At 39.4% G+C, this 26607-nt stretch overlaps 4 protein-coding genes across 5 annotated transcripts; 2 read left to right on the top strand and 2 right to left on the bottom strand.

The window, feature by feature from the left end:
- Nucleotides 1-633: 633 nt before the first annotated feature.
- sp9 (sp9 transcription factor) lies at nt 634-3440 on the top strand. Its single transcript, XM_061054478.1, has 2 exons — nt 634-802; nt 1341-3440. The coding sequence occupies exons 1-2, from the start codon at nt 782-784 to the stop codon at nt 2637-2639; spliced, it is 1320 nt and encodes a 439-aa protein (XP_060910461.1). The 5' UTR covers nt 634-781; the 3' UTR covers nt 2640-3440.
- A 1357-nt stretch (nt 3441-4797) lies between these two features.
- Nucleotides 4798-12478, bottom strand: cir1 (corepressor interacting with RBPJ, CIR1). Its single transcript, XM_061054475.1, has 10 exons — nt 12276-12478; nt 10139-10233; nt 9915-9988; nt 9787-9800; nt 9581-9633; nt 9435-9483; nt 7914-8034; nt 6717-6823; nt 6327-6412; nt 4798-5940 (listed from the first exon to the last, which is right to left on the bottom strand). The coding sequence occupies exons 1-10, from the start codon at nt 12345-12347 to the stop codon at nt 5220-5222; spliced, it is 1392 nt and encodes a 463-aa protein (XP_060910458.1). The 5' UTR covers nt 12348-12478; the 3' UTR covers nt 4798-5219.
- A 172-nt stretch (nt 12479-12650) lies between these two features.
- On the top strand, nt 12651-16624 carry scrn3 (secernin 3). Its single transcript, XM_061054479.1, has 9 exons — nt 12651-12808; nt 13046-13218; nt 13346-13527; nt 13635-13834; nt 14892-15104; nt 15189-15351; nt 15560-15740; nt 15852-16326; nt 16375-16624. The coding sequence occupies exons 2-8, from the start codon at nt 13063-13065 to the stop codon at nt 16011-16013; spliced, it is 1257 nt and encodes a 418-aa protein (XP_060910462.1). The 5' UTR covers nt 12651-12808; nt 13046-13062; the 3' UTR covers nt 16014-16326; nt 16375-16624.
- Nucleotides 16429-26080, bottom strand: gpr155a (G protein-coupled receptor 155a). 2 transcript variants are annotated; one of them, XM_061054473.1, is made up of 16 exons: nt 25824-26080; nt 25154-25655; nt 23386-23785; nt 22897-23065; nt 22646-22801; nt 21821-21904; nt 21595-21715; nt 21391-21475; nt 21052-21142; nt 20753-20948; nt 19865-19954; nt 19569-19699; nt 19122-19217; nt 18967-19031; nt 18692-18829; nt 16429-18445 (listed from the first exon to the last, which is right to left on the bottom strand). In XM_061054473.1, the coding sequence occupies exons 2-16, from the start codon at nt 25587-25589 to the stop codon at nt 18250-18252; spliced, it is 2454 nt and encodes an 817-aa protein (XP_060910456.1). In that variant the 5' UTR covers nt 25590-25655; nt 25824-26080; the 3' UTR covers nt 16429-18249. The 2 variants fall into 2 exon arrangements, with proteins under 2 accessions (XP_060910456.1, XP_060910457.1); XM_061054474.1 differs by lacking the exon at nt 19865-19954.
- Between the last annotated feature and the right edge of the window lie 527 nt (nt 26081-26607).

Below are 26607 nucleotides of genomic sequence, written 5' to 3' on the forward strand. Positions count from 1 at the left end.
TAACCGCAGCAGAGTGGGTTGAGCTGTCAGCCCTATTTCTGGACTTTTTCTCTGAACTTATTCTTTCTGTTTTTTTCCTCCAATACCATTACCAGCACTTTAAATAACTAGAATAGCTCATTGCACAAATTATTTCCCTCCGTGCATTAACAGACAGCACGAATGACTGCAGTCTGTTCGGATAAAGTCATCAGCAACAACAGCGTTCCTTACATTGTTTACGAGTCTATGCGCGTAACTGCACATATTTCTCAATGACGTGTTGCGCATGATCTGAATATTAGAAACCAGAAGGAAACCCTGGAACCAAACAGTGACACTACAAACAGAAACGCTCTAAAAGGAGAGAAAAGCTTACCTCTTGGAGGACTGACGTGTGAACTCAATTCTGCAATGAAAAGAGACATTGCGCCTTCGTGTGAGAATACATAAAAATAACTGTATGCATTAAAAAAAAAAAGAACCAAATCGTGTCTTGTATGACAGTCTGAGCAGAGGCAGCACAACACATGATTGACGGCGGGTTTTTTGGTGTTTCTGTCTGTGGTCGGCTCTCTCATTGGCTGACAACATCTCCAGCGAGAAATGCAGCGAGGAGATTGGTCGCGCGTCCTCGCCAGCTGTACTTCAAAGAACACGCTCTCTACAACTAGGTAGTGTTTGGAGTCGCGAGCCAAGAGAGAAACCGTGTGACCCGAGTCAAACACGGTGAGGCTGCAGCAGGTTGGAGCCGTACAGTACTGAAATCGCGAACACTCTCATCACAGCACAGACCCTGGATATGGCTACGTCTATACTTGGGGTGAGTCTGACATTGAATTAATGCGTAAAAGTTGTGCGTAAAGTTTCTGCTAGTTCGTGCAGTAAATGTGTCTTCTGCTCTCATGATCATTCTTTAAAGTTCCTCCGAGACAATTTAGGCAACAATACTGTGTTATTTGGTATTTCTTGATTACGAAATAACAGTTCAGTACCCATAAAGCTATTTGGCATCTTGATCGTACGAGAGCTGTTAAAACTTTGTAATGTTTTAGGACATTATTTCTTTACTCACTCGACACTCACAGAAGAAATATGACCCCGTTTACATTCTAAGAAAAAGTTCTTAAAATTGTTTACTATTAGTTGGAAATTAAAATTAAATTATGTAAGATACTTGTTAATTTAAACTTGTCCACTATACATCAATTAATTAAGGTTTAAGTTGAACTTTTAACTATAACAGCTTATTAAGCGATTCGTTTAGGAAACGTGAATAAATTGTCTGCTTCCACTTAAGCAAAATCTGGAATGTTTTCTGTTTCCTGTCTAAGTCCAACTTTTTTTGTCGTGTTATCCAGGAAGAACCACGGTTTGGAACTACACCTCTAGCGATGCTGGCTGCAACTTGTAACAAAATTGGCAACACCAGTCCTCTTACAACTTTACCTGACTCCAGCGCTTTCTCCAAAGGTGGATTTCACCCGTGGAAAAGATCCTCCTCCAGCTGTAACCTGGGATCCAGTCTGCCCGGCTTCACGGTAGCGACGAGTCGCGCCTCTTCGGGACTAACACCGACCAGCGGCACCGGCAACAGCGCCTTCTGCTTAGCCTCCACCTCCCCGACCTCGTCTGCGTTTTCCACAGAATACAGCGGGCTGTTTTCGAACTCCGCCAGCGTCACGTCCCAGGAGTCCGGACAGTCAGCTTTTATCTCCAAAGTCCACACCTCGGCAGAGTCTCTGTACCCGCGCGTGGGGATGGCGCACCCATACGAGTCGTGGTACAAGTCCGGTTTCCACTCCACCATCTCTGGCGATGTTACCAACGGCGCGTCCTCGTGGTGGGACGTCCACACTAACCCCGGGTCGTGGCTCGACGTCCAGAATCCTGCGAGCACACTTCAGTCCTCTCTGCACTCCGGGACGCCTCAAGCCATCCACTCCCAGTTGAGCGGCTATAACCCGGACTTCTCGTCTCTGACACACTCGGCGTTCAGCTCCACCGGGATCAGCCCCTCTGCTTCCCACCTTCTGTCCACGAGCCAGCACCTGTTAACGCAGGAAGGCTTCAAAACTGTCATCCCCACTTACACAGACGCTTCAGCCGCGAACGCCATGATTTCTGGCGGCAGTTCGGGAATTAGTAGCTCCTCCAGGTCGTCCAGGCGGTACTCCGGGAGAGCAACATGTGACTGTCCGAACTGCCAGGAGGCCGAGCGGCTGGGACCCGCCGGGGCCAGCCTGCGGAGGAAAGGACTCCACAGCTGCCACATTCCCGGCTGCGGTAAAGTGTACGGGAAGACGTCTCACCTGAAGGCGCATTTGAGGTGGCACACCGGCGAGCGGCCTTTCGTCTGCAACTGGCTTTTCTGTGGCAAAAGGTTCACGCGCTCAGACGAGCTGCAGAGACACCTGCGCACGCACACGGGCGAGAAAAGGTTCGCGTGCCCGGTGTGCAACAAGCGCTTTATGCGGAGTGACCATTTGAGCAAGCACATCAAAACGCACACGGCAGGTGGAGGAGGCAAAAAGGGCAGCGACAGTGACACCGACACCAGTAACCTGGAGACCCCGAGGTCCGAGTCCCCGGAGCTTATTTTAGAGGGGGTGAATCCCAGAATCACTGTGAAAGATCCGTCTCCTCACGACGAGCCCTAATGAGGCTCCTCCAAAAATATAAACAGATAAAAAAAAAAAACACTGCACAGCGTTAAAAACGGGTCTTATTTGACGGACAATAAAGGAGACAATATTTCAAGCAGCGGTTGCAAAGTCTTAAAAAATATATTCTCCACTGGCGTACTTCATGCGAAGGCCTAAATCCATCAAAAGAAAACAGATAGATTTACTGTAGGCCTTCGGTAATGTTTAAGGGTCAACTTGAAAATGAAAGGATGTTTGCTTTACGCGAAACCTGTTGAACTTTGCTTGGACAATGTGAGTTCCATCTTGTATATTGGCCACTAAACTATGTGTTCTTTTCATGTAAATGTTAGGCTATGATTGTTTTATTCGTGTTGGTATATCCTGGAAATCAGGGAGTTTACTTTCGACGCACTTTGTGGATATGTATGTACACAGCTTTTTTTCAACTTTGGTTAACCATTTTTATTTCTTTGCTTAAAAAAAATATCTATAGGCTATATAAATGTTTACCTGTATAAAGTCACACGTATACGACTTTCATTTTATCGTAATTAAAACATCTGAAAAAAAAGGCTGTAACTGTGTGATTTAGATTTTGTTTCTTTTATTTGTGTGTGTCAGGTTGTACTTTAAAAATAATAGTGAGGTTTATTTTAAATTTAGCGTGAGTTCTGTCCATAGTTTTTTTTTTTATCACCTACAATACCTTGACTTTGACTATTTCCCCTGTGGAATAAATCAATGTTTAATGCCCCGGAAAGAAACATTTCATGGCCAAATGAAAATCTTGTTAAATGGTATTAATTATGACTTGGAGCACATCGCAGCCCCATGTGTCTTGTATTTGCGATTAGGGATTCGTGTCTTATCAAATATCTAATTAATCTCCGAGACATCTTTTGTTCACTTTCACTTTATCGGGGGGTTTTCCGAGGGGGTTTGGTGACAAAGGTCCCTGAATATTTATTCTAATTGTCCAAATTAACTGCCTTCCATTTGCATACCAATCGATGGAGCGAGAAAGAGGATACAGCGTCTTTTTTTCTCTTTGCCAAAAACCACAGAGATGTGATGGGAACACTTTTTTAAACTTGAGAGAAAAGGAAGGGGCAAAGAGTCACATGCAAATGCTGAATCTGAAATGCTCCTTGCTCAGCGCAGTCAAACGGTGTCTGCATGTTATTTGAATATCAGTGGCCCCGCATTGAAAGGGTTCAAGGATGCTCTCTGACTTCTTTGTGCTTACCCAGTGCAGCGTCCGATTCTCAAAGAAAAAGCCGGGAATAATTACACCGGGAATACGTCAGGGGGAAGCGTCTCATCCAGACACCCTCTTTTTTTTTCAAGAGGATGTTAAATTGACCAGAAGGCAATAGAGGGAAATTATTTTCATTTCCCTTTGTGCAACAGCGGCTTGAAGGAAACGGCTAAAAACTGCCAAATTAGATCGCCAATTTGGATTTCTTTAAAATATTAAAGTGGAGGCAACACTTAGGAGAAAAATATGAAATGTTAGCGTTTCAACGACACGTTCAGTCGCTCAACTTATTTATTTAATGTCATGCATAATTTTTTTTTAAACTGTTCAATTGTTTTCTAATTATTTTTCTCTTTTATATAATTTTAGGCCAATACGTTAAATGGATTAAAATCCAAAGGAGAAAGATTCTCGGTGGCATAAAATATAAACGTGCAAAATTCCCCGTAAAAAAAATAAATCTAAAATACGTGTATATTATTATTATTATTATTATTATTATTATATTTATGCTATTTAGCGTAAGGTGTACCTTCATTTTCTTGTTATGGTTTATTTCGTTGTTTGTGTGTACTGGATCCACATGTTGGGTATATTTGGACAGAAATCTTGTATTATTTCTGTTTGTTTGAGCCTGACACCGGAATAAAAAAGTTAATGAAAAATACAGCATGACATAACGTATTTCTACAATTTTGCGCAGATTGTGTTATATCATCCACGGAAACCGTCCTCATTGTCAAATTCTATATTATTTAAAAATGTGTACTGCTTGTCCATGAGGTGCTCTAACAAAATATTTAGGTTTGTAAAGACAAAATCCATTAAATCAACAGAATAAAATCAGAACATTAATTGAATCAGATTTTTGACAATAACTGAATCCAGAGCAAAAAACCACTGTGCCAAATTAAGATGTTAAAACGTTTAATCAGAAAATATTCCCGCCTTTTTCCAGGAATCAACAGACGTCCACGCATTACAGCCTACAATGTGTATATTTCCCAAAATTGAGAGACAGAATAATGAATTAAGATTAAAAACTGCAGCAACATAAGTCTGTTTAGCGGCCAGCTGGCCATTAAAATGAGTCCAATGTTTTTCCATCAACGGATCATAGCTGCAAATTGTTTCCAATGCTAATCAATTAATTTAGATCCTTTTATAGAGCGCAGGACAAAACAAGAAAGCAATGAGCTGCATCTCCATATCTGCTATCAACTGCTTCCCTCTGCTGGAGGAAAAGAGGAATTGCACAAAATATCAGCAGTTTTAAATAGGGGGACACTTATAGTTGAGAAGGAATGTCATGGCAAAAAACACAACAAAACAGTTTATATTTTCATGTTTTGTCTAATAGTAAGAGTGCTTTCTTTAGCTGCGTCTTTCCTTCTCTCTCCTCTCCTCTCCCTGCTCCTGCCCTCCCTGTCTCTCCTCCTCTCCCTGCTTCTGCTCCTCCCATCTGCTGTTCTGCCTCTCCTTCCATCTGTGCTGCTTCTGTTCCTCTCCCCATCTCTGCTGTGTCGGCCGTCTTTACCTCTGTCCTCCCTGCCTCTCTCGCGGCTCCTACTTCTGTCCAAACCGGACTTAGAGCCACTCGGTCTCTCTCTGTCCCTGCTGCTGTGTCTCTTTCTCTCTTGACCTCCCTCCGGTTTCATCCTGTTCTCTGGGCTCCTGCTCCTTCCCCTCTCTGTCCTTGTTTGTCTGTAATCTGCCGACTCCTCTTCAGGCCGCCTCTGTCTGGTGTGAGGGCTCGCTGACCTGCTCCTGTGAGAGGAGGCCCTTTTCTGACTCTTGACTTGTGGCTCGCTCTTCGAGCTGTTATCCCGACAGGAATCTTTTTTCTTGTTCTTCTTTTTCTTCTGGCTCTTGAACTTGCCCCGGCTGTCTAAATCGGAGCCACTGTCACTATCACTACTGCTGCTGCTGCTACTGGAGGAGTCACTTGAGCTGTCGCTACTATCATGCTTTTTCTTGTGTTTTCTTTTGCTTTTCTTTTTCTGTTTTTTGCTCTTCTTCTTCTTGGCCTTCTGCTTTTCCAAGCGGTCAAGTTTTCTGTGAAATGAGAAGGCAAACATTCAAATGATGAGCCCAACAGGGAATTAGCATGATTGAGTCTATGAAACACATTTACAGGTTCAGGAAAGCGCCTAAGAGCCCTTAAAATAAACATAAAAGACTTCATAATGAAATGCAATGCAACTTTCTGTTGAGAAAAACATCATACTGTATATAACAGGCTAAGAATGCATAGGTATCAAAACTGACAGAAAGTAGGTGTCTGATTCATAGGATCATTGATAGTGATTTCTCCTTTTATTTATATATCAATGTTGGTTAGACACATTTAAATATGTTAATTATAGAAAAAACTCATTTAGGCTAAATAATCAAATCAGCCATCATATATGAATCTGTGAGTTTCTTTGTGACAGTTTTACCTGAGGAGTTTCTGTTTTTGCTTGGTGGTTAAAGACTTGAGAAATTCCACCTCTGGATCCTCCTCTTCCTCACTTGCAACATAGTCCTATAAATAAATGTACATATACATCACATTCAAATAATTTAAATGAAACCACGAGGTCAAAGATGAATACATACAACTCTTAAAGCAAAATATCAGAAAATCTATATTTGAAAACATCAACTTAACATCTTTAGCCAATGATACAAAATGTAAAGAAATTAATTTGAGCTTAGTTGCCTCCAAAACAGGCGTCTTTGCAATATGTATGCATGTCATTGGCATATCTGAAATATAGTTGTAACGGTGTGTGTGTGTTTAAATCGTCCTATGTGTGCAAAGATGGGAGTACGAGACAGACAATTACCTGTGCTGGATCACAAACTGTAGAATTCCTACCAAGGACACATTTTTTCAAGGCAAACCCACTGTTTCGCATCTCCGCCATTAACTCCGAGGGGTGCATCGACGGACCTGTTAGCACAAATCACAGCCTCAGAGTCCCATTGATGTCAAAGCCATGCCAACCACTATCTCCACAGTGGGAATTTCAGGGGCGGCTTTGTTAACAGAATGGGACATCAAATCAACTCACTCCACTTCCGGCTGAGCAAATCATACAATATCATTCTCTGCCAAAGCAGCAGTTAGGGGAATCAGAATACACAATAATTACATTTTTTTTCTCCCAGCACAGGAGGGGGACCATTACAGCACTCCACCATCAACACCATGCACTGACTGACTCTCCCAGGGTAAACATTATTACTCCACAACTCCACTCGCTGATTGCAGAACTCAGAATCCGCTCGAGCCCGGGAGCTCCAGCTGAAGCCCCGAGTGGAGAGATACAGAATGTGTAGCTGCTGCAAACTCTGTGACAGACTAGAGCTAAAAAAAAATAATACTGACCACAGATACCAAGCAGTACTCATGCTCTCTTTGCTTTTCCAATATTTAATAAAGCACACAGCATGTTTAACAGAAAGATATTGTTCCAGTCCATTTATAATACGGTATGTAAATATATATAATAACTGAACTTGTAATAATTACTAATTTGTCAAATATAAGTGAACCAAAAATACGACATGTTGCCTCGATTTTCAACTAACATTTCTCCCTTCTGTCAATTAATCAATCACTAATTCTTGCTACAAAAGATCAGAAAAAGGGGGAAAATATTGATCACATGGGGGATCGACACCAAGGCAAACATTCAGTCTAAAATCTTTTTATTTCTCCACTACATCAACATATTGGGTCAGGAAACCAGAAGTTAATCACATTTCAGCAGGTAGAAAATCATGATTGTAACTTTTCATATTAAATATTTATCATCAAAACAAATGGAAAATATTTATAGGTCAACAACTAATAGATTTAAATATTCAGTTCTGATGTGATCATGTGTGTGTGTTGCTGATGCTTATTACTGTTCGTTTCTGATTCATCTTAACTTCATAAACATCATAATAATACTGGTTTACAAAAGTCTTATTTACATTGAAGTGGGTGGAATGAACAGAAGGAGGTTTAAAATGAAGTGTGTTTTGGACTCTACCTGCTGCCTCCTCTGTGGCCACGGAGCTGGCGTTGATACCCGACAGCCCGAAGAGAGGACACTCTCTGTCCGTGTTCACGTGGCCCCATTTGTGACATTTGATGCATCTCACGTTGCGCACCTGGAGAGTAAAAAAACAAACGTTACTTTGTTTGAATTAACTATGCATACCAATTTAAACAAAAAACCTACTCATGTATTGTTAGATCATGTCAACATCTATTTATCAAACAAATAAAAACATCCAATTAAGGTGTTTTGCTGACCTTTAATTCATGACCAAAGTAGTTCTTCTTTTGAAAACGATTTAATTATCAACCTTTTTAGCTTTTAGCCACTTAAAGACACCACTTTCTCTACGCCACGTGCTAATACTAGTCATGAGCCATTTTCACATAATACACTCCTGAAGATTTAATAATAATAATAATAATAATAATAATACATTTTATTTAAAGGCGCCTTTCAAAACTCTCAAGGTCACCTTACAGAGCAGAGATAAAAACAACAAAGTAAAAACACAACGATAAAATTAACATTAAAAACACAAATGTACAAGATGTAAAGGAGTTATGAGGCCGGGTGGAGAATGATCAGACTGAATATGCCAGTTTAAAAATATGTTTTGAGATGAGATTTGAAAATGGAGAGAGAGTCGATATTACGGATTTGTGGTGGGAGGGAGTTCCAGAGGTGGGGGAGGGGCAGAGCGGCTGAAGGCTCTGGACCCCATGTTGGACAGGCGGGCGGGTGGTGCAGTGAGTTGAATGGAAGAAGAAGACCTGAGAGCGCGGGTAGGTGTGTTGATGTGCAGGAGTTCAGAGAGGTAAGGCGGATTTGGAGAGAACTTCAGGAGGACTGTCCCTGAAATGGTCCTGATCTGGTTGTTCATACATGCACCTCACAGTGGGAGTTTATCCCTGTGAGGGAGGGTCTCCTTAGGTAAGACATGGCAAATAGAACAAAGCGGAAGTGGCCGAAGAAACAGAGTCCACTGTATTAATGCCATGTGCGATTTGACAGACTTATAATATCAATAAAAGAGTGGAGAACATACTGATGAACAGAAAACATAATGCAGCAGTTTAATTGCATGCATATACAACTACGGAGAGATCACAACGAACCGAGCATACAGTCTATGGCCGTGCACTGATTGCAGGGATTAAACGTTCCCACCCTCTCCCACCTGCTTGAGGGGGATTCTCTGAAAAATATCCTGCTGCGTTCTTCTCATGTCAGCTCACTTGGACTTCCTGCAGAAAAAATACCAGGGGGCTGGTAGGAGAAACTCCGGATAAATTTGGCTGTTTGCTTTCACACATTCAGCTCCCCCAAAACCTTCAGGAGTTTTGTGAAAGTGTGAAAAAGGCTCTAGTTTGAGGTTTGAGTGTAGATGTGAGTGGTAATCGTGCACCTAAAGTGTACTTTCCTTTTTATGTTCCATTTTTAAGATTTGGAAGAGGGACCAAGTGGTGCAATTTAAAAGTATGCCTAGAAAAGATAAACGTCCCCACAAACCTGGATTCCAAACGGCTGGTCTCTAATATTCATGTCATCCTTTGCATACCTACATGAGAAAACGACAGGTAGAAGAATCAAATGTAAATTAAAGAAGAGTGATTGAAAAACAGAGAGACAATTTAAATGTGCATAAAAGTACTTACTTCTCTCGAGGAGCCCCCTTCTGCCACTCAAATTTGTACTCTTCTTCCCCCTCCTGCAAATCAAACACACTTTCAGTATTAACTTAATTATATACAAACTTCCAGTTACTATGATTCAGGACCAATGTTAAATGAACCCTGTGTGGACAAATTCTGAATGTATTCTTGTTGTGGAATTGTATAGGTTTGTTACTGCTCTTATTTACCTCTTTCCTTTCCTCTGCAGTGAAGTAGATGATGATGAAAAATAAAGAAAAGAAGGAAAAATTATTTTTAACTTGTTCAGTCAGCAAAGGAAAAAATTGCTGGGTTGACATTTCTTTGATGATTTTACCTTTAGATGCTCCAGGTGGAGCCTCGTACATAAAATTGAGGCCATTTTTAACACGATCATCCCCCATCAACACCCTTTAGACGAGAGAACATTATGTTTACATTTAAAAACATTTCTGTCAAATGTACCTAGTAGGTGAAGGCTTTCACAAAATATCAATAGGCCTGTAATAAAAAAGAAATCATTATCCAGTATATTTTGATCTGCAGCAGTGCCCTGCTTACCTGTTGTTGTACACATCCTGCTCTTTCAGGTAGGCTTGCATAAGTTCCTCCTGCTTGCTCTTCTCGAAAGTGAGCTTCTGCTCTGCTATCCATACCTGTAAAATACAAGAAAGGGATGATTGCTGCACATATCCTCAATACTCGACCGTGCATTTAAAACTAGTGTGAAGCCATCTAACTAGCCTGACAGACAAACATACTTCCTATGTTGTTTTTATGTTACTAGAAGTCCTGGTGCTTTCAATGACCTCTACCTGCTCTAAAAGATATATTCATGAAATACTTTTGAGTAATTGAATGATTCATAGGTATATCGGGAGAAAATGGAATTAAATGTATTTTAAATTCATTTTTAAAATCCCTTATAGAAGTTACATTTCGAGAGACTTCTAAGTCGGAGGGAAAGCATGTTGGCTCAAAACGTCACTTGATGCAAAATAATTCCTTTAACGGGAGCTCCCTAGTGTGCAGATCTTCTTATTTATTTATGCCTGTTTGTTTTGGATTAAGCACCCACTAAGGAGTGTGCATGTCTATTTTTATTTTCTATTGAATGAATCCTTACACATTTTCAAACAAAAACACTCATCAGTTTAAACTACTCATATGTGAAGATAAGTAGCTTCTCTTGAGTTGGATGTGAAGTGAATATCTGATGATATAAGTCTGAAAACATTGATTTAATATTCTTTCTAAAGTATCAACAGGCTATGCTAATAAAATACTAAAGGCATGATGCTTTTATTAGGAATATGATCTTGACCTGCTCTTAGTGTAAATTTTCACAAGATAACATTCATAGGTATTTACCTGAATATAAAAACATTTGAATAAGATATGTTACATTAAATGTATGATAACTTCATACACATTGTAAGGGCCTGTCCCTTATAATCACTTACCAGTACGCTACTAATTTACTGAGTGACACTGTGAGATTTACAGCAATTGATATAACTTGCAGAAAAATATTCCTGGGGATTTCTGTACAAGTAGGCAAACTGACGTCACTAAAATAAAGTTAATCCTAGCAAGACGATCCAGTAAAGTGCAAGGAAAGACAATTCATACATTTATCATCAGCATTCTGTATCATAAAAATAAATTGGTATGGATTTACTGTATTTAACTTTTATAATAAATACAACATACATAGTACTACTTGTAAGGATCGATCTTACAACTTTGTGCATACAAATCCTGCACATTACCCAAACGCCAATATCTCTCGGCCTGTCATAGCAATAGGATACAATTAAATGATAACCTACATGGCAAAGGGAATGATTGTGATGTAATGCAAAATGTAATGCCATGTAAAGCAATGTGTAATGCAAGAACGCATGTAATGCAAGTAACGCATTAAGGAGGTATTATGAGACAACACAAAAGTATTGAGAAGGATAACAAATGTTCACAAGGTAACGCAAAAGTATCACAAGGTAAGGCTGGGAAATTAATCGACTTTCAATTTCAATTACAACTTTTGGACAAACATTACACAACTTATTAAACAATTGCTGCGCTGCATGCCGTGTTGAGCTTTCATAGGTTTTGCCATGTGTGGTAAATGTTTCAAAAGTTTGTTTGTACTTGTTGTTGTTATAGCTTAAAAACATAGTTTATATATTTGTTGATATTATTATTAATTTTAACTTATTTATTTTAAATAATCACTTGTTTTTTAAAGAGATCAGAATGTCTAAGTGTTAGGAGGAGTGTTTAAGTTTGGAAACATAAATGTGATAAAGATGTCAATGAATAGTCGTGTTAATCGCGATGTCAACATCAATCAAAATAATCGTGATTATACTTTTTCTCATAATTGAGCAGAACTATCGCGAGGTTTTGTAACAATCAACCATTTTTAGCGAATTTATTGTTGCACACGATACACGTAGCGCAACTCTTTTGCAACGGCAAAACATATATATATATATATATATATATATATACATATATATATGATATATACCGTATAGGACCGTATAGGACAACACCATCAACTTTTTATCAAGCTATGCTCAAGTAGAAAGCTGCTTTAGCAATATCACGTATACAGTTAGCAAACATAGCTTGCAAGCTAACAGGCTACCTGAAGCCTCTGAGAGTAAAACGAACAGTAGAAAGCACCCACCTTTTTAATATTAGACTTCGAAGCAGGATGAAAATCCTTTTTACACATGAAGTTAGCGAATGATTTCCCCATAGCTGGCGGCCTGAACGGTCAGCTTAGGGTACAAAGTAGCTTTAGTTTTAACTAGCAGAGTTGCTGGCACTGCGTCCGTACGTTAGCTTCCTCCTTCTGCTTGTAAACAAATCCCTGAAGATAGTTCCACGTTGGTGTTAAAGGGGAAGCCTTTACACTCCAGATCAACTCTCTTCTGAATTAGTTCCAAATATTTATAAAGTCAATTTGAATTAAAGTCAAACAAAGAACTTAGATAAAATACCATAGACTGTATATTATGTACAGTCTATTTAAAATACACACTTCAAGGTACGTTTAGCATATTGTACACGAATTTAGTAGTAGGCTACTGCGAAAATGAAACCGACTTCAGTTTGATCACCTGACTGCTAAGCTTCCGCCATGAAATCATTGTAGCTGACATGAGAGTACAAACTGATACAGGCTATTGACAATGCCCTGAAGATTGGTAAACAAAGGTAAGGACTTTTTGGAAGTGAGACTATGGCTTTGTCTCTGCTTCACAGAAACTTGTCTAGCTGTTTAGTGTTATCTACACTAAAAGCTAACATTGAATTTAGCTCAAAAGCTTCAGTCAAACCAGTGAGATGTTTTCAATGTTTAACTGCGTATGACAAGATCGCCATGCTTTCAAAACGGTTCATTAAATGTGAGTTATGTAACCTGTACAGTGTATTCTTTGCATTTACACTCAGCAAGTAGGTGATGCAGAATGCAGCCCTCCTCCTGCGACACATTTGTGGCTCTGCCCCCCTCCACTCAGGGACAATGCATCATCTTTGGGAAAAACTCTGACAGGCCTTGTGATGAAGTTCAGGAGGTGGTGTATTTTCCTGCAAAAGACTATGATGCAGGGGAGATGGTGGAGGTAGGCGGCACAGAGAGCTTGTTACTGCTCAACATCCATTTTCCAAACTGAGATTACTTATTTATTAATGTGCCATTAAAATAAGTAAACAACTTTTGCCTCTTTGTCTTGTTCTACTTGTGAACAGTGTACATACATTGAGATGGAGCAGGTTGCCCATACCTATGCAGTTGCGCTGAGTAAACCTGCATGGCTGTGGGGTGCAGAGATGGGCGCAAATGAGCTTCAAGTGTGTATTGGAAACGAGGCGGTGTGGGGCAGAGAGAGTGCCGATGGTGATGAAGCTCTCCTTGGCATGGATCTGGTCAGGTAAAGACCCTGTCAAAGAATATTTCTACCTTGCCTTGGCTGTGGTCATATTAGATAAAAAAAATAAATGGACTATGCAAAAAGTAAATCTGAGTCTCCTTTGTTAGGCTTGGACTTGAGAGAGCTGATACTGCTGAGAAAGCTGTAGATGTTATTACTGAGCTGCTGGAGAAGTACGGCCAGGGAGGATCCTGCATGGAGGACGAGTCAGGCTTCACCTACCACAACAGCTTCCTCATCTCAGACAGGAAGGAGGCATGGCTGCTGGAAACATCAGGGAAGTACTGGGCAGCAGAGAGAGTGGAAGGTAACTAGAAAAAAAACAAGGAAACGTGGCCCTGTTTAGCATTTAGTTCTATCAGTTATAGCTAAACTCAAACAAACCTCAACATGTTTCTAACAATAAGAAAGGTGTAGGTGAGGTTAGAATTATGTGATAGCCAAAAGCTTTAACTGTAACACACAAGTGAGATTCTTACATTTTGATAAATGAAGCTTCATATTTCCCAAGGCGATCCCTAATCATCTCTAATACATTTTCTGTTGATATATTAATGAGATATGTCGGAACAAATTGTCAAAGATATGTTTGAGGTCATTTAGAATCAGTGTCACCAATATATAGTTTGTCCACTAGAGAGTGTTGGCTAGTTATTTTTCCAACGTGAACTGTCCCACTCAGCTCAGTACATGCATGCATGATTGATAGATAATTCCTTTTGAAGCAATTTTCAGGATTATTTTTATCTCTCAATCATGGTTTTGGCCTTGAAAATGCAAAATCTCTCAGGTTATTGGCTACCCCTTTACTTCCTGCCACTCCAAAGGAGGCCACTAATGTTATATCGTAATTAGTTTAGTTTGTTTCTTCAATATACAGGGGAACCCAAGTCTTGTTGTATTGCCCTAGTTTATTTGACAGCGAGAGCCGAATTCTCTCCGTATGAGAGAGTTTTACCATTTCTTCTAACCATACTTTAACAGGTGGAGCCTCTGCTTTTTTCCAAAACATTATGAGTTTTTTTAGCTATTTTGAGTCCGTAGGATAGCAGTTGCCGCTGACTTTTATTCAACTGGGGAGTCTGATCAGAAACTCCAAACAGCACTAGAAGGGGGTCAGGTTTCAAAATTACATGCAACATTTCTGAAAGAGTATTGGATATACTAGACCGAAACAGTTAATTTTGGACAGTCAAAAAAGGAAGTTATATTAAGGGCTGGAGGCATGAAGTACTCCAGCTTTTATCAATGGGTTTTTACTTATAATTCATTGTATTTTGGGTTGCTGTTAAATATGTATTACATGTTTTATAGCAGAGACGTATAACATTTTTTACAAATCCTCTCGCTCTACATTTCTTTAGCTGGACATCGTAACATCTCAAACGAGTACGACATAACAACCAAGATCGACAAGGAACATCCAGATATGAGGGACTATGCAAAAAACAAAGGCTGGTGGGATGGAAAGACAAAGTTCAACTTTGCCACGGTGTACTCCTTCGCGACTACAGGCAGAATAGGAGCGTCAGGGAGTCGATACTGCGAGGGGAAGCGGATGCTGGAAGAGAGCAATGGTTAGTTGTAAACTTGACTGTGATTTACAGAAGAATCAAGAAGACGTGACGACAAGGATATAGTTGTACTTTTGTATTCTGAAGGTCACATCAGTGCAGAGACTATGATGGATATCCTGAGAGATAAAGACAGTGACATCAACATGGAGGGCATGTTCATGACAACAGGCAGTATGGTGTCTGTGATACCCAGAGATCCTGCTCTACCTGGTGTTCACTATTTCACAGCAACTCCAGACCCCGAGAGGTAAGGTGCTTCAACTTATTAAGGAGAATTTGTATTTGATTTCAAATTCATGTCGACAACAGTTAGTCGTAATATTAAAGTGTATTCTCCTGGGAGCTCTTTCAGGTCTTTTACCTGCTTTTTGTAAAGTGTCTCGAGATAACACTTGTTATGAGTTGACGCTATACAAATGAAGATTGATTGATTGATTGATTCTTTTGTTCTACAGGTCTGTCTTCAAACCTTTCATCTTTGTGAATAACATCAATCAGCTTAAGGAGACGACCTCTCCAAGTTACGGGCCAGACGACCCGGTGAAGAAGAAACCTCGCTTTCAGAGCAAGCCAAACCGCAAACACGAGTTATTTATCAAACATGAACTTGTGGCTGCCATCATCGACTCCTACAAGGTGTAGTGATTTAATTCAAAGCTTGCAGTTGACCTAATGTGTCATTTGGCTTAACATGGATCGTGATGAAACTGTCCTTCATATTTGATTGTGTTTTTCTTTTGTCTTTAGGACAGAGGAAAGAAGATAACTGAAAGTATGAGGAAACTTGAGAAGGAAAAAATGACTCAAATGGAGGAAATCCTTTCACATGGGGTCAAGGAACCTGATCTGCTGGTGAATCTGTTTTCAAGCTCAGTGAAGGAGGAGTTGGCTGTGTACAGCCAGAAATGAGTGGTCTAATAACTGTTACAACAACATTACTGTAGCAGTATATTATATTTCAATAAAAAAGGAAAACAAGAACAAAACAGAGTGGTATCAAAATCATTTAAAAAAAATGTTTAGCAACCCTTTGTACTAGAGTCATGAATACAATGATGTACAACAAATACTACAGAAACCTGAGAAAACAAATGAATCATGTGATACACTGTTTAACAGTTTGACAATAACGTTTATTTCAAATTAATCAAAAAATATATATTTACAACTTCCAGCAGAATAAAAACAACTCCAGTTAAAACAGTTTTCTCAACATGATTCAGTTTAAAACACTTCGAACCAAAAGACAAAACAAATTAAGTTACAATAGTTTGTTTTCATCTTAAATGTTTAAGTCGCCGATACAAAATGAATAAAACTGTCCTTTGTTTTCCAGTTTAAAGCTCATTCAGGTTTTTAAAATGGCATATTGTATGTTAGTGTGGTGTAATTGCATACTGCTAACATAACTAAAAACAGTGTTAATCATGTTAAACTGCATGTTATCTTAGCTCTGTGATTCATTCATAGTTCAACTACTTCTGATCAAACTACAAACGAATAAAGGTTTAATGACATTTTCCCTTTTTCCTTTGTCAAGAAGCTTTGGTAGAAGAGTGATAAACACTCAAATGTCCCTGTCATGTAAATAATACATTCAGCAAAGGAGAGGGATTTCTTTTGTGCCTGCGCCTATAATGTGTTTCATGATGACAAATCTTCGATCTTCATTATTGCTCACACTATGACACCACGTGAAATAAAACAGTTTGTGCAATCGCAATCAAGTGCATATACTGACTGAAATGAGTCATATCTTTGCTTTTGCTTTGGTAGTTATGGCCATCAGTCCTTTTCATTTCTGTTCACATTTGGCTCGCTGGCTTTATGCAGAAAAAGGCTTCAGCAGCATCACTCCAGCAGCACCCTACAGCAGTGTCACATAAGGCAGGCAGCACTGACAGATCTGCTATATGACACGTCAGTAAAAACATGTTTCATAGGCTCGTAAGAGAATCTGGCAAATCATAAACTTCTCTCAGTCTGACTTCACAGACTATTATAAAAAAGAAATGACAACTAAGCATGATGAAACTCTTCTCTACAGTTTTCATTGGATGTTGCATATTTTCCATAGAATGAAGGATTATAAATACCAGTTAGTTGTACTTTAACTTAAATGGTTTTATTAAGGCTGAACAGGATGTGTATTACAATCTGACAGCTCATGCTCCTGTCCTCACCTCACTTCTGACCCTGGTGAAGGAAACATATAATTTAAACTAAGACGCAGTAGATTCTAAACACTGCTCATTCCCTTTAAGACCAACTCCACATATCTCCAGCGTTTTGCTGCTTAGCAACGCAGTGCAAAACTTTACAAACATTTTTTGCAGTCTATGAGCAAGGGCGCTCTTTAAAAGGTCAGCTTTATTTATCCCTGTTGTGTGCACTAAAGCTGTATTTGAAGAAATTTTGTCTGAACTTAAAATGCCATTTATATTTGGTAAAAAAAAAAATGTGGACTTAAAACCTTGCGTCTTATAGAGGTCATATTATGCCCTTTTTGGGGTTCATATATTTAATCTGTGTACCTACTAAAGTATGTTCACAATAGCTAAAGTTATAAAAAAGTGTCTGTTTTCATGTACTGCCGCTCCATGCACCGGCTCTCTTCTGACTCTCTCTATAAGGCTCTGAAGTGCCCACGTTCAGAGTCCCCACGTGTGCCAAATCTGATCTGATTGGTCGGCCTGTCGGCACTGCCGTAATTGGGTCAGTCGCTCAGCACGGTTCTCGGAAATGTCACGCCCCTTTTACCATATTGGGAATGCAGCCACTTTGGCTCAGAGGAGAGCAAAAACATTAGCACCTTAGCACTACTGTGCTACCGCAGGCTACGGCATATCGTGGCCGTGCTCAAGGAGTTAATGGGCGTGCAACATGAGCTGCTTGCCACAACGAGCCAATGGGCTTAGATCAGTGATCTCACACTGACAAGACGTCACATTGGCAATTTTTTTTCGAGGGGGGCTAGAACCGAGTGTTACATGCAGCTAATGCTACAGCTAACAGGAGGACGGAGGAGAAGCTGCGTTTACGCGGACTTTGAATTTTTGCACATAGATGTGCCTAAACATGCACAGGACACTTGGAAAACACACTAAAGAGCATATAAAACCAGAAAAAGAAGAATATGACCCCTTTAAATCAAGAATCTGTAATAAAGGCTGCTGTCTTGGAAGCTGTGTTGTTGATTGATGTGCTGGAGCACACCCCCCTGCTGTAACTTTGTTCCATACAGTACTGCCTCACCAACATCCTGAGCCAAGCCCACCTGCTGAAGCCACTCCACAAGTTCACAGCCAAGAAAACAGTCCACCATCGTCCTCTTCCCACACCTGAAAGTTTAAAGAAGGATTTAGCCAGAATTCTGCTGTGCTCTCTTTTAAGGTTTTCCACAATAACCAGAGGAGCAGAACTCAGAGCCCACATGCACAAAGACTAGAAGAAATTATCTGTTAAACTTGTTGTAAAGGGTTTAAGTGTTTTGTATTTTGTTTCCTCTACAGATCAGGAGTAACATTCATGATATTTCCTCCTCAACCTGTGACCAAGCAACATCGAGTAAGACTACGTGCAATCACCTCCTCCTTCGGACTATGTCATGAAAACACTGGTCTTTGTGGTATTTAGTGAACTGGGTGCAGGTCATCCTGATGTCCTCTGACAAATCAGTCTGCGGCTGCTGCTCTTGCTTGTTTCTATTCCACAGACGAAGGAACCTAAGAACCATTCACAGAAAACAAAGAATACAAATATAGACCCAGTGTGCGGTTTTGGTTGAAGTTTAACAGCAAAGACGTGTACTCGTGTAGAAACCTGTTCAAAATGCGCAACAGGGTTAAGCTGAGTTTGTTACCTCTTCTTAAAGGGCAGAATGATCAAGTGCTTGTCCAGTCCAAACAGAGCAAACGAGAGGAAACCCTGAGAAGAGAAAACACGTCATGACACTGGTACTGTGTGACTATAAATGTTCACAAGCTTTGCACTATATGTACTGATTTGATAATCAACCTGTCCATAGTTGGCCACAGCGCAGAAGAACTGCAGCTCCAAGTAGAGTCTCCCAGGAAGACGATTGAAGAGCAACCACAAACAGCTGAAGAAGTTCTGTCATGACGGCAATTATTAGAAATTTTATTTTTATAAAAGAAAACTTGCAAGTAGAACCAGTATTAAGACTGTTAAAGGATGTTTTTTTTTAAAACAGATGTTTAAACTACCTGCCATGATTTATTAGAATAATTGTTATTAACGACTGAGTCTTGTTACATTTATAAATAATCCCAGAGCACAAACTGTAATCCACTTTCTTGTATTTGTTTTGTGGGAAGCTTTCCACCGACAGTGACGAGAGGTCGAAATAACTCAGCTCAGCCATTCATATCTGAAGTATAATAATGACGGTAGTAAAAGCTGAATTCATGTCACTGCTGAAGTGAAAGGTGGTGGTTTACTCACAGCGAGCAAGCTGACAGTCAGGAGCAGACATAAGAGCACGTGACGGGCCACTTGTCTATCTGCAACCTGTTGGAGCTCCTCCACTTGAACAAGCAGACAGTCTGTAGATTCACAGCTGTTCTCACACTGACCTGCAGGGGGCAGCAGAGCAGAAGTGTAAAGAATTATTATAGAGAAAAGCTGAATATTCTTTACACAAAGCTTACATGATAATGGTTGTTTTATTTTGTACTTTCTGGGGCTTCATTCTAAATGAACGTAGAATAGAATAGCAGATGTGTTGAATATATAAATACCTGTGGGGGTTCTTGCCGTGTTATTTATAGTAGTGCTGATGATCATGTCAGGCATGGGCTGGGCCGGTGCACAGTCACATATGAGGCACGCTGATAACAGAGTGATAATAGTGAGAGTGATTCTTGACCCTATAACTACAACTAAACTTGTTTATATCTGCATACAGGAAGAGCAAAGAGCATGAAATCCAATCTATAGACTGATACTGTCATAAAGCTGAGAGTAAAACTACAGTGTCAGACGTTAGACTCACAATAGATTAGTAACCTAGTAGCCTTCAGATCAAGTCAAATAATGTAAAGGCGTTTCCTCTAAACACTTGTGATACTGGTTTGCATCTATGTACATCTTCTGGCTAACATAATTACATTCCTATCATGACATTTCAAAGCAACACAAACATCAGCCACGCAGGTTTAATAACAACTCTAGGTCATGTGTTTTCATGGCATCGTTCATCGAGATGATGAGTTCAGTGTCGCTTTGTTTACAACAAATAAAGAAAGGATTTGAACATAAGGAACTTAACATATTATGTTCCCAGATAATGAAATCCCATTTTCTCCCCTTATTGTTCACTCTTCTGTTGACTTTTGGATTTTGTAATTGCATCAGCTTTTTGTCTGCTTGTGTAATTAGAAATAGTCCACAGGGGGATAAACAGCAGACAAAAGTTGCATTGCCTAATCACAGTTTTCTGTAGACGACCTTTAGATAAGGGCAAGTTTTGACTTTGGATTATATATAGTGCTCCTTTCTACCTTTCAAACTTGGGCTTTGACAACTGGTAAACTGTTGCAGATTTTAAAACAGCCTCTAAATGCTGTCATAAAGAGGACATCTTGAAACAAATGCTGAATAAAAAAAATCTCCATCAGAGAAAGTACCTCTGTTTAGCTCTCCTGAAGGGGGGGCAGGCTCAAACAGGTTCTCAATTTCTGGTTCAACTTCAGTCACAAGAGCCTCTGCAGAGCTTCCTTCTTGGATATGTTGATTTGGGGCCCAGCTTCCTCTACTGATACACACAAGAGAGCCCCCTCCCAGCAGTATACTGAGGGCAGCTATAACCGAGGTGCAGATGATCTGATAAAGAAAACAGACATGCAGGCTCTGAATAACACACTCTCACAGAAAACTGTTTTTATAAGGAAGAAATCTGGTGTATGATTTCCAGTCATGTACTTACCTGTGGTTTCCCATAAAAGAACGATGAATCAATCGTGTCAGACATTTTTTCACCAGAAATGAGTAGCACAGCAGTTGCTAAGGCTGGAACCCTGTTAACATCAAGACAAACATGGCAAATATTAACCAGTAAAACTCAAGATTAAATAAGTATACGTATAAGTTAAGGTTTGTTTGGTAATGGATATTAAACTAGATTGGCAGTCTTCCTGTACATTTCTGTTAGAACTCATGATCTCATTTATTGTTTTGTAACTGTTCATGTGCTCATGTGGCAGGGAGAGGTTTTATTGCAGGAAGTTTTTGATTGATCTTTAAATATATTTTTTAAACAACTTACCCCCAGCCTACAAGGCCAAACATGCCTGGTGAAACCCTCAGATTGTCATGGCTCTTCATGAGCACGAGCGAGAGCGCTATCAGGCCTAAAATAAAACAAAGTACATAAAAAATTAGCTAAGAAAAATTCAGATTTTGAAGGTTTCCTAGAAAAAATGTTACAGTGGCATCTTTGGTTGGAGGGTTTTGTACATTCACAACATACCTGGCCACACATAGGTGCTGTAGAGTGAGGTACAGAGTAATGTGAAAGTCAGGACCTGCCCGACAAAGTTGTCCTCTTTTACCACAAAGTTCCACAGGATCATCGCAATACAAGTTATGAACTAGAGACACACCAAAACAAATATAGGCGTTAAAAGATAAAAAGGTTACACCTAAATATAGATGTGCCAGGTCAGTTTAGACAGTATGTGAAGGTATAGGTTTACCTGTGCAAGGAAGAGGTTCACTGTTAACATATGAGGTAGCCTTTTGAATTTCTTACTTAAAAACATAACAGCAATTGTCCACACCTGTCAGAGAAACATAGTAATTTAACAAAAACATTTCATAACTATTGGCGTATATAGTCACTCTGAGTAGTTACACACATTAAGATTTTTTCTCATAGTCCACTGCACAGCTCCTACATTGCACATTTTTTTGTTTTTTATTTTTTATATTTTATATTTTACATTTTTTAATTCTATTTTATATATTGTAATATCTTCTTATACTGTATTATTTAAGTTGTTGCTAGTTCTGCTTTATTTCCTTGTTAATTGTTTAGCACCAATACACCAAGTCAAATTCCTTGTATGTGTAAATGTACTTGGCAATAAACCCCGATTCTGATTCTGATTCTGATATAACAAAGCAGAATATAGACACATGAAAACATGTTTCCTCTTTCTTTCAAGTTTCGGTTCCCTTAAAGATTCTCTGAAAGTGGCCATAAAAGAGGAAGTAGGTCTGTCTACCAGTTAAGCATCTGTTCACTGACATCCTCTATACACAAGTGGATACACATCCTGTGACCGTGATGTTAATGTTAACCTGCTACAATGGTAAAAAAAAAAGAAAAGAAAAGATGAGTTTCTTTTTGGTTGTCTCCCTATACGTTTCCCAAGTGACACAATGCTGAATAAGAGCTGCTCTGATTTTTCACAACCAACAACAAGCTAACATGTAGTACAGAGGAAAAAAAGCATATAAATAATAGATAACCCTACAACAATCGTATTTATAGTACGTCATACAGACATGGAACTCACCAGTGCAACTAAGCTAACAATGCTTATGTCAAAGGTGACACTCTGCAGCGAGTTCATCAAAAGCTGTGGATCCATCCAAGGGATCGACAGCAACCAGGCAGACACGTACATTATTGGAGCTGAGAGAAAAGTGCTGATCACCATCCCTGAGGTAACCTGAAAGAAAAGAGAGTATTAAAACATTTTTTAAGTGATTTAAACAGGAAAAACTGTCGGTAGTTAGGAGGTTGGTAGTTGTGTAGACAACTCACAACTTCTAGCTCTGCGTTGTAATAGACAGCATAGATAGCCACACTTGGTGCGGTGGGAAACACTCCATAAAGAAAGGCATAATTGGAGAGGCTTGAGTGGTTCAATGCACTGGTGTTGCTGTGGTCCAACAGATCCACCATGTTCTTGCAGATCAGGGGCATTAGCAACCTGAAAGTCACATCAAAAAAAAGTATTATTCGATTGGTTGACATGGAGAAAAGAAGTGCCAGTAAATTATTTTAAAGCACTCCCCATTATCATTCTGCACACTCCTACTCATTTCAACTATTAGGTTAAAGGCTTGTGGTCTAAAGGAGAGGCTTGAGTCATTCAAACCATCAGCTCAAAACAACATGCTCAGAGTACTTGACAAATCTACAACCTGCTGACTCTTTACACTCCTAGAGCGTGCATCATCGTTGAAAAGAGGTCATCTGATAACCCTAAATAATCTGTATAAAATAATATTAAGGATTCTTTCCACTCACAGTTTGGCTGTAAGGAGTAATATCAGTGTCACCACTGTGGACCGGGTGAGTTTCCTTAACTGACCCACCATGGACAGACCGAGGTAGAAGAGAGCTGCTCCCCCAAAAGAGTTTGCCAAACCATCCACAAACTGGGACATGAAAGCAGGAATTTTCTGTTGTAGGACAAAGTGGGCGATGAGGCCGATGATAACCATGAATACTATGGGGTTCTTCAAGACCTTTAAGACCACGAGTCCCATAATCAGTAGTTTGCTCTGCTGGTGGTTTTCCTGATTCTTCCACTTCTGGATCTCACAGAAGACGAAGCCAATGGGATTTAGAATCATCAGGGACACAGGTGCAACCAGGTAGATGTACTGAAGGTAATCTGGGTATGTGCTCTGATACAGGGCCTCAACTGTGGACAAAGATCGAGACAAGAGGCTCAACATCAACACGGCCAACTGTGAATCTGACTTGTTAAGATGCAGCACACATGCATTCACATACAGTAACTGAAAAGCCGAAGCCATCATTAAAAGCACAATGCTGATGTGAAACAGGTATAAAGAAATCAATCAATCAATTTTTATTTGTATAGCGTACAAGTGTTATCTAGAGACACTTTACAAAAAGCAGGTAAAAGACCTTACTCATTGTTATGTTACAAAGACCCGGCCTATCCATCATGAGCACTTTAGTAAAGCAGCAAAAGTTACAGTGGTGAGAAAAAACTGCCTTATTAAAAGACAGAAATCTGAAACAGATGAGCCTAGTTAAAATTATAACTGACAGAACAAGTTTAACTTAGTTCAACTGTTGATAGTTTGTGGATTTGGAACGGATTCTGAACTGAAAATGTAGTTACTGAAGTGATACAAAAATAAAGATACTTTCCGGATATATCGCTATTGCTTTAATAAATATGAGAAAGAGTGTGCCTTATGAAAAGATCCTCTGATTTGTTTCCCAAAGGCTCTGCCCCTCCTCCATCAAGTGACCTTACTCAAACCAGACAACACATTGCACAAGTCTTTCACAGACTGTTCCTGTACCCTACTCATCAAACTGCCAACAACGCAGTGCAACCCCCTGATAACAAACAGAACTTCTGTAAAATTTGGAATAATTGTGTTATGGGTCTTGTGTTGTGCTGTTCAATCACTGTGTTGATGTTTTAACTGGGACCTGCCAAGGGACAGCAGATGAAATAGTTAACTGGGGTACAAAAAAATGATGGTCACATGTAATTTAAATAAATATGTTTATAATAATTATTTAAAGTAGTAAATATCCAATGTAATTGCAATGTACAAAATCTTCAGTTAATCAATCTTGCTTAAATAGGTCTGTTACTTTATTAGATTCCACTCTGACAAGACTTTCATTTGTCCACACAAGAAACATGTAATTAGACCATTAATGGAAAGTGGAAATACTGTTGTTATTTTTCACAGAAGTTTTTAACTGTGACAGTGTGTTCAGTTCTGGTGGATAATTCATGTACATCCTCTAACTTCACTGAGCACAAGTATGATGAGAGTTGTGTTTATGTTAATGCAAATCCTTTCGTTTGGCTGCAACATAATGACTATTTTGCTTTAAAAAGAAAGATCCCATCTTCTCACTGTGGGATTTTCTTTTCTATTACACATAAAGGAGGGACCTGAAGCAGTAATTTCCAGTTTACTTGTTGTGCAACACATGGATAATTATAATATAGTTGGATGAATGGGCAAACACTTTTAAGCATTGTGTGTGGCATGGTTAGACCTATTCAACTTACCTATGGGATATCCCAGAGCAAAATCATTGCTTTGGGTGGCAAATATTGAGTAAATCCCAGCTTTGCTTAAGCGATTGTCAGGACTTGCAACTACCAACGTGAGGACACACACAAGGAGAAACACACACACTTTGGCGATGAGGATGCTCCATAGGAATGGCCAGATGACGTTACCGAAGTCTAACAGGACCATGTTCTTGAACAGCAGTGCTGGGAGGGCGAACTTGGACACAAAATTTCCTAATCCTTTGGCCTGGGTGGATGTGATGATGTTTGCCCTCCCTGCGATGTATCCACATAATATTATCCCAAAGCACTCCAAGAGAGCCGGGAAGAGTCTGTCAACGCTCATGGTGCCTGACACAGCAGAAGAGTCCGGGTCCTCCTCCTCATATGAAAAGTTGAAGTTTGTAGTTCCGCCTGTCACCTCCATCATGCGGATCGTCCCTCCAGTGTCAGCAGGTTGCCTGGTGTGCTGTCATGCTCATGTTACAGCTCGGTTCTGTCAGATACGATCACAGGAGTCGTTAAACGGTCTACTGCTGCAAATTACAGTGAAATGAATGTTATCCAAATACATCATGTAACTTCACTGACTTCTACAAGAAGAAAAGTACAGCCAATCGGTAACTTATCGCAATTAAAATACGTTTATTTAGGTCACTCTCACCTCTCGTGTCCCATGTGTCAGTTAAGCTTCAGTAGCTGTTAGCCAGCAAGCTAAGGCTTAGCATTAACCTGACGAAACAAGACCCACGCAGTGTGTCAAAATACTACTCGACAGAACTTAAACATGGTCCCCTGTTGCCAAACCGCTCACATAACACCAGGCTGACTGTTAACATGTCGTGTGTTACAGAGTTATAATTACAGTTCCCACCCAGCAACTTTCATAATCACCGATTTGTCAACAACGACTCCACCAATCACGTTTCAGCAGAGAGAGAGGGCGGGGCTTACTCTGTCTTCCTGACTCAGACCATGTAAACCTGTAAAAATAAAGACATGTGTAAGTATATATACATAACATACATAATAAAAATAATAAAATATATAAATAAATAATAATAAAAATAATAAAATATTATAATAATATAATAAATATATATAATACATTTTATATAATAACAATAATATAATAAATACAAATAATAAAATATATATATGACATGTGCTTACAACTAAATAAAACTGTGCAGGTGTATTTCTACTAGTGAAAGAATAAACGAAACATAATAATACAGATACACATGTCAACTGTAAAATCACATCAAAATCAATTATTAGAAATAATGTCAAAGTTATGAGGTAAATTAACAATGTCCTATATGTTACAAAAAGTCTGAGTTACGATGTAAAGGTTTTGCAGAAAAAACGACACGTTTGAGAATGTTTAAATTATAGTAATATGACATACAAATCAGAAATTAAAATGTAAAATGTGTCAATGTGAG

Source organism: Labrus mixtus, chromosome 13 (genome assembly GCF_963584025.1).
Source record: "Labrus mixtus chromosome 13, fLabMix1.1, whole genome shotgun sequence".
Classification (NCBI taxonomy): domain Eukaryota; kingdom Metazoa; phylum Chordata; class Actinopteri; order Labriformes; family Labridae; genus Labrus; species Labrus mixtus.